Genomic DNA, 13,685 nt, shown 5'->3' with positions numbered 1-13,685 from the left:
TCGTTTGCTCCATCCTACTTTAATATAATTGCCTTAAATATTCCTTCCACATATATTGAGAACCATATCAGACAGTGTCAGGGTTTTTCAAGATTCAAATGTAAATTAGAAAATTCAAGGGGAGAATGAAAACGTATTTATCTGCATTTTTGTGGTTCCATGCGTGTTCTCATTTCTCCATCTTTCAAACTTCCTTTCTAAAATACAAATAAGAGAAAACTTCCACAGAGTAGGCAGAAAATGCTGCGCTATTTAGTGTGTGAACAAAAATGCTCACTTGAAAGATAATGGTATTTGTAGATCAAAAGTACAAGGAAGCAAAGGTACATAAGTACCTTATGTAATTGAGGTACATAAATATTAAGCAAGACATTGAAAGCATAGCTATATTATATAAAGTATACTTCACACAGAGAGTGATGCAGAATTGAGATAGTCATTACATAAAGCTGAAAAACAAAAGAGCAGTCTTACATGAATGGCACCAAACTATAGAGCTACAATAAATGTAAAACAAAAGGCCATTAAACTCCTATAGTTAGAGAATTCAACATTCCTGTCACAATTATTGATATAAAATCTACACACAAAGTCAGCAAGGATCTATAATTCACCATATTACACAGTGTGGTATACTTGACATTTGTAAAATAGTCTAACACAAAGCACATTTATAAATCAAGCACAGATAATTATTGAGGTAGATTTTACCTTGGGCCATAAAGATTATATCATTCTGTCTCAACTTGACATGACTAAAATTTTAAAATAGTGTCCTAGAACACAATGAAATCCAAGTACATATAACTAACAGAAAGAAAGCAGGAAACTAGGGGCTGGGAATATGGACTAGCGGCAAGAGTGCTTTCCTTGTATACGTGAAGCCCTGGGTTCGATTCCACAGCACCACATATACAGAAAATGGCCAGAAGTGGTGCTGTGGCTCAAGTGGTAGAGTGCTAGCCTTGAGAAAAAAGAAGCCAGGGACAGTGCTCAGGCCCTGAATTCAAGCCCCAGGACTGGCAAAAAAAAAAAAAAAAAAAAAAGAAAGCAGGAAACTTTCCTTTAAATGTAAAAAAAAAAAAATAGAATTCCTTTCTAAGTAGCATATAGGTAGATAAGTAAGCCTCAAGGGAAATAAAGAAACAACTTGTCTTTGGATTCATATCATGAAGTAGATAAGGTAATGCCTATCACTCAATGCTTACATTAGAATAGACGAAAAAGGCCCATATCAATTATCTAAGCTTCTACCTCAACAAATAGAAATGAAGGTCATTGATAAAAGGAGGAAAGAACAAGAAATATTAAGCAAAGAGAAGTCAATAAAATTGATATCAGGAAAAGAATAGAAAATGTCAGTGAAACAAGAAAACCTAGTTCTGCGAAGATAAAAGTGAGTAAGGTCTAGAAGGCCTGCTAGAGAAAAGAGAGACAAGGTGGTAATCATTAAACAAGAAGCAGGGGGTCACTGCATGCCCCCCCCACATGCCAAAAGATGAATAAGGACTTGGATGAATAACAGATTTTTGACAATTTAGAAGAACAGTATGCATTTCTGGGAAATTAAAAACTACCACGTCATCCAAAATTACCTTATACGTGGCCAAAATATAGAGGAGTAAATAGGAAACGTGATAGGTGAGCAAAATACTCCCATCCTCCCATTCTCTCTGTGAATCTCGTACTACTCTAAAAGCTAACTCAGATAAAGATCGTGTGAGAAAGAAACCTACTTCCTGGGATTTCACAAGAACATTGAAAAGAAGTTATTTTCCAGACACACACACACACACACACACACACACACACACACACACGCACACATAGAGTTACTTTTGCCAACTGATAGTGCAGTATTGAAAGGAAAGTTCAGACTGTGACAATCTATTACTATAATGCAATACCAGCAATCCAAGTAAGAACAATAATAGGATCCTAAAAGTTCATAGTACAAAGACATTTAACATAACTCAATTCTTATTCATGATTTGAAGAAAAAAAAATCCAAACAGCTAGGAATAGAATGGACTTCATCAATTTGATGTATAAAAAAATCTCACTTCATTACCTTACTTATGTAACTGTAAACCCCCCCCCCCGCCCCGGCCATCACTTTTACAACAAAGATATAATAAAATAAATAAATAAAGCCAGCAAGCAACCCCCACACTTATGGTAAAGAGCTTTATAAGATCAGGAACAAGAAAAATATATCATTATTCTCACTGCTATTATTCTTCCTCCTTCTCCCCCTCTCCATTCTCCCTCCTCCTCTTCCTCCTCCTCCTCTTCCTCCTCCTCCTCCTCCTCTTCCTTCTCTTCCTCCTCCTTTTATCCTTCTACTCTTCCTCCACCTGCTCCTCCTCTTCTGTGGAATAGGAGGAAAAGGAATAAAATCCATCCACTTCAGACAGGAAGAAATGTAGCTATCAGTATTTATACGTGATGATGTGATGGGCTATGAAGAGGGCCCCTTGGAACCTTTCCATTTTATTACATCTCCAAGCTCTAGACAACTAAAATGTTTCATAAAAATTATCAGTTAAAAATAGCCAGGTGCCAGTGGCTCATGCCTTTAATCCTAGATACTCAGGAGGCTGAGATCTGAGGATTGAAGTTCAAAGCCAGTCCAGTCAGGAAAGTCCATGAGACTCCTATTTCCCATTAACCACCACAGAACTGGAAATGGAAGTGTGGCTTAACGTGGTAGAGCACTAGCTGCAAGCAAAAGAGCTCAGGGACAGAGCCAAAGCTTTGAGTTCAAGCCTCGGATTGCTATGCTTTGGAGTGCTACTAGAAATGAGTGACAACACACTTGATAAATCCAATAGTTCAGAAGGCTCTAATGTCACTGTGCTGAGTCAAAACACAAAACCAAACCAAACCAAAATCCTCATCTCCACAGGTGACATGGTGAATGAATGGCAAAACTGTAGAGAAAGGAGGATAGATTAATAAAGGGTGATTGGCAGGGGTTAGGAGTGGCACACAGAGGAGGGGTGATGTCTATGGGAGTGGGAGAAGTCTGCATTCAATATAAGATCTTTGATGGAATATTACACATCTTATGATGGTGGTTAGAGGAATCTACATCAGTTTGAAAATGTTATGGACACACACAACACACACACAACACACACACACACAACACACACACACACACACTTCCACTATCAATCAAAATCCTGGTTTGGGACTTACAGTGTAATTATGTAAGATAGAGCCATCCAGGGAAAGCTGGGTGAAGGCTTCCTTGAAACCCTTTGTGTTCTTTTTTTTTTTTTTTATAATTTATTATATATTGAGAGGCATTTCAAAATAAAGGATAATATAGAAAGAGAAAAGGAGAGAGAGAGAAGAGCTTAATTTGAAATGTTGTGAGGGTGAAATGAGGACGATGAAAAATTTTCAGCACAGAGACAGCAGTAAGCTATTATTCCCTAAAAGGCTAGTACAACAGATGTGTGTGTTAAAGTCACAGCTAGAATCTCGATTGGTTCATCAGTTTCTTGGTTGATTCTTGTACTTACTGGTCCATTTACATCATTCCCCAGGCAACACTCAGCCAGATTCAAGGCCCCCACTCCATTTCCTTACATCATCAGGGTTGAAGTGTTTCCTCTTGATCTTGGATTTAAGACTGCAGCTCTGCCTCTGATCCGTTTGCCTTGGTTGGTACTTCCTGCACTGGCTGCAATGACGCAGAGCTGTGATAGGGTGATGAGCAAATGGATTTGCTTTGTTTTACCTATGGCAGGGTTGGCACCAGGTTCCCCTTCTGCAGCTGGTGCAGGCTGATTAGCATCAAGGTTGCTCTGTGGTTCCTCCCATATGGGAGTTCATAGTTGGGGCCTAAGGGATCCATACTCAGTCCCTTGAGAATCAGAAGTAACAGGGTCTGAGATGGAACTGCAAAAACAATATTCCCTGGTGATCTTTGATTAAAGTGGATTTCAGCTTTCTAGAGAAGCTGTATTCTGAATATGTAGGAATCTACCACAGTGAGGTCAGCTGTGAAAATGGCCACAGATCCTTTCTCACCGCCAACCCATCATCATCATGTGTAGAACAATGGATGTACTAAGGTTGTCCTCCTCTTGACTCAAAATGCTCTTGTCCTACATTTGCACTCCTGTAGTTTATCATGATCAATCTTTTTTTGTTTTTGTTTTTGTTTTTGCCAGTCCTGGGGCTTGGACTCACGGCCTGAACACTGTCCCTGGCTTCTTTTTGCTGAAGGCTAGCACTCTACCACTTGAGCCACAGCACCCCTTCTGGCTTTTTCTATATATGTGGCGCTGAGGAATTGAACTTCAGGTATGCGAGGCAAGCACTCTACCTCTAGGCCATATTCCCAGCCCATCATGATCAATCTTAATAAAATTTACTGGTATGCTTTATGGTAATCAGTTTTAAGGTCATTTTTTTTCTAGATTATCTACTGGCTACAGGAATTAAAAAAAAAATCTCACAGGAGTTCCTTTTCTACAAGCCAGAAAAAGAGGAGTGAGCATGATAATCTAACAATGGCATAAATGTTTTCAAAAGCTGGTAAATACAAGAAATATAGGTATATGGGGTAGAAAGTATTTCTAGAATCATGAAGTAATTTAAAAAATATTTATTGTCATGTGATGTAGAGAGGGGTTACAGTTTCATACGTAAGGCAGTGGGTATACTTGGGAATTTTATTTTCTAAGAAAGGAGTATTACAGTTCTTTTTTTTTCAAATTTTTATTATCAAACTGGTGTACAGAGAGGTTACAGTTTCATATGTTAGGCATTGGATACATTTCTTGTACTGTTTGTTACCTTGTCCCTCATACCCCCCTCCCCCCTCCCCCTTACACTTCCCCCCCTGAGGTGTTCAGTTCACTTACACCAAACAGTTTTGCAAGTATTGCTTTTTCAGTTGTCTTTTTTTACCCTGTGTCTCTCAATTTTGGTATTCCCTTTCAATTTCCTAGTTCCAATACCAGTATACATGGTTTCCAATATACTCAGATAAGATTACAGAGATAGTGTAGGTACAACCACAGGAAGGTGATACAAGAACTTCATCAGTAATAGAAGCTACAGATACACATGGGACATTGAAAGTAGTTACAACTGTGATATAACAATTGTCTCCATAACATGGAGTTAATTTCATTTAGCATCATCTTATTTGTTCATAAGGGTATAGCTATTGGGCCTTGTGATGCTCTGCTATGACTTGCCTAAACCTGTACTAATTATTCCCAATAAGGGAGACCATAGAGTCCATGTTTCTTTGGGTCTGGCTCACTTCACTTAGTATAATTTTTTCCAAGTCCTTCCATTTCCTTACAAATGGGACAATGTCATTCTTTCTGATAGAGGCATAAAATTCCATTGTGTATATGTACCACATTTTCCTGATCTATTCGTCTACTGAGGGGCATCTGGGTTGGTTCCAGATTCTCGCTATGACAAATTGTGCTGCGATGAACATTGTTGTGCTGGTGGCATTACTGTGATTTCGTTTGTGGAGAGAAACAGCAGCTAGCACTTTAGAATCCAGAGCAAATATTTTTCAGTCCCTTGACTTTCCAGCTATAGATTCCTTTCTATTCAAGGAATCTAACTATACTCCTCCTCAGGAATGTAATACATCCTTTTATCTCAATTTTTCATTTTAGTAGAACGTATCTAACATAAAATTGACCATCTTAGCCATTTATAGATGTGTATATCAGTGGTATTCATAATTTATCTTCATAAATTCTTTCAACTTGTAAAAATGGAACTCTATACACATTTCCCTCTTTCCTTAACACATGCTAACAAACCTTCTATTGTTTATCTCTATGAATTTGACTAGTCCTACTCTTGTTAATGAAATCATATATTATCTGCCTTTTCTATGACTAGTTTATTCTACTTGCTATCATGGTTCATTCATGTTGTAGCATACATCAGAATTCCCTTTCATTTTAAAGATGAAAAAGTTCTTAAAATTGTTAATATAATAAGGTATATTTATATACAATGTTACATATTTAATTACCCATTGCCTTATTCTCTGCCCCACCCCCAAATAAAAATCACATTAAGTGAAGTGACCCGGACCCAAAGAAACAGAAACCCTATGGTGTCCCTTATAGGGAATAGCTAGTACATGATTAGGCTAGTCATGGTAGAAGATAAAAATATCCCAATAGCTACACCCATATGATCACATAAGATGATGCCAAGTGAAATGAACTCCACGTTACAGAAACAAGTTATACCACTGTTGTAATTATTTTCAACATCCCATGTGAAACTGTAAAAAAAGGAGTATTGTAACTGTTTTGTAACACAATTGTACCCACGGTAATATAAAAGAAGCAACATCAACTTAGTATCAGGCTTCCAAACTTTTGTTCACATGTAGAATATTAAAATATTTAAAGTGTATTCTTTTATTGTAATATTGGGTATCTTAGATGTATATCATGTTACCTTCATTTCTGAAATGTTTGATGATGGCTATTGACCATTTTCTTTGGTATTGATCATATTATTTTATTGTATTATAATAGTTGTTCATACATATATGTACTATATATAATATACACATATCAAGAATATATATACCTACATGCATATATAAGTATATAGCTGTACATATGTATACATATTACATACACATGCATATGTACATATATTTTAAACAAGATTCTTTGATGATTATACCTGCTACAAATACTATTTTTTATATGAAGTGCTTTTTAAATGAAGACATTTATTTTACTTTCAGATTTGTGCAATGATTTTGAACAGAATTCACAGAGGACGTCATTACACACAGTTGGGTAAAGTTGTTTAACAACAAACAGGTTTGTTTTAATATAATTAATAATAACATAGTAATATTTTAATTTTTTGCCAGTCTTGGGGCCTGAACTCAGGGCCTGAGCACTGTCCCTGGCTTCTTTTTGCTCAAGGCTAGCACTCTAATATTTGAGCCATGGTCCTACCTCTGGCTTTTTCTATATATGTGGTGCTGAGTAATCGAACCCAGGGCTTCACGTATATGAAGGAAGCCACTAGGCCACATTTCCAGCCCTATTTTAATATTTTTAAAATATTGGCCACATATGTAAGGTATTATATATATATGTTATTTTTCTATTCATATAAAGTATATCTGAAAAAATATTTGAAGTAATACTTCATAAATATTTGCATATGCTGCTTCACATTTTCAATAATGTCTACAAACAATAGTCCATGAGGAATATAAGATGTTTTGCAAATGATAAGCATGAAAAATGCAACAGGTCAGGCTTCCCAATTTCCATTTTATGTTTTTTATATTGTTAAGGATAACCCTGATTTAAGAACTAAATATTTTTTCTGAATTTATTAAATTTTTAAAATCATGGTAACAAAACTTGACCAGGATTCTACTGATGTGCTTCTTTTTAAAAAATATTTTTAATTAAGGGTTTTGATTTCACCTAGAAAACCTTTTGCCTATTGTCCTAAATGCTTCTTTTACCTCTTTATTTCTCAAGCTGTAGATGAGAGGGTTCAGCATAGGAATCACAATGCCATAAAACGTAGAGGCCACTTTCATGTTCTCCTGGGACTGAGCGGAGTGGGGCTGCAAGTACATGTAACAGAGGGTCCCATAGAAAATGGTCACGGCTGTGAGGTGGGAGGCACAGGTGGAAAAGGTTTTCTTCCTCCCTGCAGTAGAAGCCATCTTCACGATGGTGGCCATGATGTACACATAGGAGACGACCACCACAGACACAGTGAACATCAGGTTAAACCCCACAAAGGTGAGAAGCAGCATGACGTTGATACGAATGCTGGAGCACGAAAGGCTGATAATTGGGGGCACATCACAGAAAAAGTGGTTGATGTGGTTGGACTTACAGTATGACCGCGAAAAGGTAAAACCCGTGTGCACAGAGGAATTAATTGACCCCACGAGATAGGAGCCAGCCACCAACAGGAGGCAGACTTTTCGGGACATGATGGTAGGGTAACGGAGTGGCTTACAGATGGCTACGTAGCGGTCCACCGCCATCACTGCTAGGAGGTAACAGTCAGCGGTGGCGAAGGCTGCATAGACCAACAATTGCATGACGCACCCTCCAAAGGATATGGATTTGTTCTCTACGACAAAACTTTGCAGCATCTTGGGAGTGATGGCAGATGTGTAGCAGATGTCCACGAACGCCAAATGCTGTAAGAAAAAGTACATGGGTGTCTGAAGTCTGGCGTCCGTGTTGATGAGTAGGATCATTCCAGCATTACCCACCATGGACGTCAGGTAGATGGCGAGGAATAACACGAAGAGGATGTACTGCAAGTCTTGCTGGACGCTGAACCCCAGAAGATAGAAACCAGTGACTTCAGTACCATTTCCTCTCGTCATTGCTACCCAAGTCTGGAGAAGATCAAGCAAAGGGTCAAGCAGAGAAGGGAAATCGAAGATAATTGCCCAGATGGAAAGATTTTTCTTTTTGCATTCTGTGTCACTTTAAAAAACAACAACTTCGATTTCTATAACAAAGATTCACAAGAAGGCTAATTGCTTTCCAAGTGTTCTTCCCCTGTATTCTCAATAAGATACCAGTGCATTAGCCTTGTCTGAGTTACGAATTTATTAACAAATATTATTATTATTATTTAGTTTGCTCATTTATTTGTGCCAGTCCTGGGGCTTGAATTCAGGGACTGGGCACTGTCCCTGAATGTTTGTTGTTCAAGGCTAGTGCTCCACCACTTGAGACATAGCGCTATTCTTCCTTTTTTGGTGGTTAATTGGAGGTAAGAGTCTCATCGATTTTCCTTCCTGGGCCTGGCTTTGAGGCATGATCTTCAGATTTCAGTCTCTTGAATAGGTTGGATTGCAGGTGTGAGCCACTGGCACCTGGCTGAATTCCTTTTAAAAATCAATGATTGCTCATATAGCTCAGCAGGGCGATACTGACTTTCAATGTGTCCACTAAGAAACACAGATTAGCATAGTTCCTTTTACAGTAAGTAATTTTCTAAATCTACACAAGGCAATGCGTTAAGATTTGATTTTGAACATTCTCAGCAGCCTTTCTCTGCAGTTTACATAACCATCTGTTATTTTATTTCATTTAGAATATATTTTTATTTTCTTTAAGTAGTTGTACAAAGGAGTTGCCATTCGACAGAGCAGTTTATGAATGCCGTGCCTCTTGATCAATGTCACTCTTTTCAACATTCTCATCTACCTCTCCCATCCCACCCTTTCCCTCACTTTTCTGAATTTTTAAGATATTTATTGGATTTTTGGCCATTTAACAAAGCAATTTATGTATACAATACATCTTGATTTGTGTCATCCCTTCAACATCTTCATCCCTTCTGTATCTGCCTGTTCCCTTATTTTTCTCAGTTCTGTGGCATATACAATGCTTTCTTGCCTGCATTCTACTCATTTTCCATGTTCATTCTTTTACCCCTGTCTTTGTGGCCCCTACCCCTTGAAAGTCCTCATTTCCTGGTATTTGCCCTTTTTGGGGGGCTTTGACTTAGTCTTTCTGAAGAATTATGCTCTTTTTGCTCTCCATAGAGTCTATTATACTTCAACTAATTCCTTTATAATTCCTGGGGGTCACCCAGTGTTTATTTCCAGATTTATAGGCACTTTCTAGTGCTCACAAATGGGGGAACCACGCAACCTGTGTATCCCTGGGTCTACCTTACTTCATTTAATGTGATATCATTTAACTCATTTTAATATCACAACTAGTATTATTTTAATCATTAAGTCTTAGCCAAAGGTTTTTGAAATATATAGAAATAGTCTGAGTAAGGAAATTGTTCTGAGAAACATTATTGATCCATCCAACTGATGGATTTGAAGTGCATTTAAATGCTTTCTTTTGGCATCTCTCATCTAAGACCTGTTTTGGCTTCAGATAATTAGATAATCAAAGTCACCTAGGGAAATAATTAAATGGTATTTTCCTAGACATTGCTTTTCTTTTCAACTTATGGCTTGCTTGAACAAAATCATATGAAAATTAGATAGCTTCTTTTAGATTGTTAAATACCTTCCTTTTCCTCCTCTGAGTATATTGCCTCTGTACTTGTCAAGTACTTAGTGGACATACACGGTGCAGGGGTTCATGAGGTTTAAGCCCTTAACTTGATTTTTTTGTGTGTCTTTAGTTTTTTTATACCCTTCTGCATTGATGAGCACTGTTTATATGTCAGCAAAATTGTTATAGAATAATTATTAGTATATAACAATTAGCAGTTGAAACATGACCTAAGTTTTGCATGGGAAAATTAAACAACCAAATACTGCTTACTGTTTAATCTAAGATGTAAAATTAACTAGATACATGCATGTATATTATTTGACTTACATTTTTTAGAGGTTGGGAAGTCCACATTGAAGAGACTGAAACTGGCGAGGGTTTTCATACTTCATCATTCCGTGGCAAAAAGTGAAAGGGGAAGAGAGAGAGAGAGAGAGCGAGAGAGAGAGCAAGGAAGAGATGGTCAGTATTGGAGATAGTTGACCCTTGCCCACTATGAGGACATTAATTCATACATGTGTGTATAGCTTCCTGTCCTAACAATGTTGACCTAATGTATATGTTTCTAACAGGTGAACATTGGAGAACACATTCAGCTCACAGCAATTGCCTGCGAACAACACACTTTTGCCAGTGGATATTTGGAATTTGTTATATGTTGCTTAGATTAAAAAACAACAACAACTGTTATTTCAGTTATAAAGTGACAGGAAGGTTTTTAAAGTTCCAAAGGGCACGAGTGAATGTACATATAACAATAGTACAAGTTTCTAGCTAGAAAGTAGATTAGTGGCTGATTACTGATTTAGCAAACCTAACACAACCCAACACTGAACCAGTAATAGGGAATTTTTAGAACTGACTAGATTTAACCCCCTCAGTCCTCTGTGTACTGATGTTCACAAAAGCAGTATGAAAGGTCTGAAGGGAGTATAAAACAATAAGAGGCTTGAACTCAGGGTCTGAACGTTGTCCCTGAGCAATTTTTGCTCAAGACTAGCTTTCTACCACTTTGAGTCACAGATTCACTTCCTGTTTTCTGGTGGTGAATTGGAGATAAGAGTCTCATGGGAGACTTTTCTGCTTGGGCCGGCTTTGAACCACGATCCTCATATCTCAGCCTCCTGAGAAGCTAGGATTACAGGAGTGGGCCACCAGCACCTGGCAATGAGGATTCTTTTATTGGTTTACATTTTAATTTGTAGACTATAAATTCGAATTACAACTTGTAGTCCAGAAGCTTACTGAAGATATCAGAGCCTCATTGGCTTATTAGTATGAATACTCAAGAAAAGCATATGTGATACCTGAAGAATACTATAGGACAGAAGGATCATCTTTGAAATTCACAAACAACCCAGTTTAAAAACAACAATATTTTTATAGGTAATTTTCACAGAGTGTAAATTGGAAAGTAATTGTGGAAGTGTATCTATAAGGTATTAAAAAAATCAAGTGAGGGAAGCAATATGCATTAAACCCAGGGCCTTGTACCCATCCAGTACTTTTCAGCTTCACCAGACCAAGGATATTAAAAATTAGCTATCACTTTCATTTTGAATTATATCATAGCTTAAACATGTGGTTGAGTTTGGGTTCACAAACTTTCACACATTTTTGGACCTGTAACAGTTTACATCACCAAGAAATTGCTCACTGAATGAAAAATTATCTTCTCCTACATGAATAAAGCAAGTACTTCTTCACAACTGTGTCAGTGAATTTATGCAGAGTAGTGAGAATGGAGTGGAAATAAATTCTAGCATGCTCTTTCCTCAGGTAAATTTGCTGGAAAATAAATGAAAATTCTGACCTTTCGAGGCAGCTTCTACCTGGTATGTAAAAACAATTGCCAGAGGGAGTTGAATAGGTCAAGAGACCTTTAAACTACATCACTGGTATGTATGGTTTAGATTGAGAAGGGACAGTCATGCTGCCTTTGTAAACCTGCTTTTTAATTTTTACACTAGAATTCCCAACTATTATCATTTAAAAATGAAGACTATTTACCTCCTTTTCTGTCATTTTTAATGATAAGGCTGAAATTGTTTTCATTGATGGTGGTTTGTTGTATGCTTTTTTTTTTTTGCAGTTTTTTCTGATTTATTTTTGTCTAGTACTTCCATTTTTCTTAAAATTGCATTTTGATATCTATTTTATTTCAGTAAAGATCTTTCTATATCTTTTTAAATAACTGCTCTAGGTATTACATTATGGATACATAATTGATATTACATTTGCCTTGTTGAAATGGTACAGATTCAGAAATTCCATTTTTATTTCTTGTTGTCTCCCATATATAATATAATTATCTTAAATATTTCATCCATGTCCACTGAGAGCCACATTGCTGTTAAAATTATTTGTGAAAAAGAAAAAATGGACTGGACAATGTAAATATAGTTAATTTATATGCATTTTTTTTTACTGTTTGCATGTTCTTTCATGTTCTGGATGCTTCAAGAGTTCTTCCTTTATTATCAAATAACAGTAAGTTTTTCACAGAGGTTATAAAGGAAAACTTCATGCTATTAAATTCTGTAAATAAGAAACAACTTCAAATGTAATGTCATTTGTAGGCCAAATTAAAAAGGAAGAAAAAAATATACCATATAGATATTAGCCAAAACATTGAAAGTAGGCTAAAATAATATCAGACAAAGAAAATTTAATTATAAAGAAAATTACCAGCATCAGATTGTGACATTATTACATAATGGCAAAAGGCTTAAGCTACTCTGATGAAATAGCAATACTAAATGTGTGGGCAGCAAATCAGAAAGCCAAATTATAGACAAATAAAAAGTAGATAAAACTGAACTAGGAAAAGAGAATCTACTCTTATTGAGTAGATGAATCCTCTCTTTCTCTACTAGTCATTATAGAACAAGTGGACAGAAATGCATCAAGACATAAAACTGGACCTCAGACAGTAGGTTTTCTTGATATTTATAGAACAATCCACCTTACACAAATATAATTTGTGTATTTTTTCAGCATGCATAGATATTTGTGGATGTAGATCATAAACTAGACCATAAAGGCTTGTATCAATTTAAGTTATTTCTGTCATTCATTGGATGTCCCATAAATAGAATGAAATGACATCATCAATAAGTGACAGAAAGATAATATGAACTTCTCCATCAACTAATGAAAGAACTTATACATGGATCAATAAAGGAAGCTCAAGGGAGATAAAGGAATAAAATAAAAATAATAAAATAATAAAACTAAAATAAGAAATAAAAAATGAAAAACACAGTATATAAAATTTTGGAGGTAAAACTAAAATCATGTTAAGAGGACAATGCACAGTAATTGATGCTTACATTAGAAAAAGCTTTCATTCAGTATTTAATCTCATTTATAAAAGAACTAGGAATAGAATAACTTAGTTCTAAAGAAAGCACAGGGAAGGAAAATAATGAATTTATGAGAAGAAATTAAATTAAAAATAGTAAAACCATAGGAAAATATTAATGTAGCAAAAAGCTATTTCCTTAAAATAATTGTAAAAACTGGTAAAATGTAGCATGTCTGACAAAAAAACAAACAAACCTCAGAACCAAAGAGAGACAAATGCATACGTAGATTGAAGAATAGAAAGGGAGGAAAACACAGTCAAGAATTCAATGG

The 13,685-nt window shown here is 36.3% G+C and overlaps 1 protein-coding gene across 1 annotated transcript; it reads right to left on the bottom strand.

The window, feature by feature from the left end:
* Window positions 1-7,465: 7,465 nt before the first annotated feature.
* Window positions 7,466-8,398, bottom strand: LOC125362571 (putative olfactory receptor 5AK3). The gene has a single exon (XM_048361391.1). The coding sequence runs from the start codon at window positions 8,396-8,398 to the stop codon at window positions 7,466-7,468; it is 933 nt and encodes a 310-aa protein (XP_048217348.1).
* Between the last annotated feature and the right edge of the window lie 5,287 nt (window positions 8,399-13,685).

This window comes from Perognathus longimembris, chromosome 13 (genome assembly GCF_023159225.1).
Source record: "Perognathus longimembris pacificus isolate PPM17 chromosome 13, ASM2315922v1, whole genome shotgun sequence".
Lineage (NCBI taxonomy): Eukaryota > Metazoa > Chordata > Mammalia > Rodentia > Heteromyidae > Perognathus > Perognathus longimembris.
This window is presented reverse-complemented; position numbering and strand designations above follow the sequence as displayed.

Coding starts and splice junctions, on each gene's coding strand:
- LOC125362571 (XM_048361391.1), bottom strand. CDS start 8,398: ATGACGAGAGGAAATGGTACTGAAGTCACTGGTTTCTATCTTCTGGGG.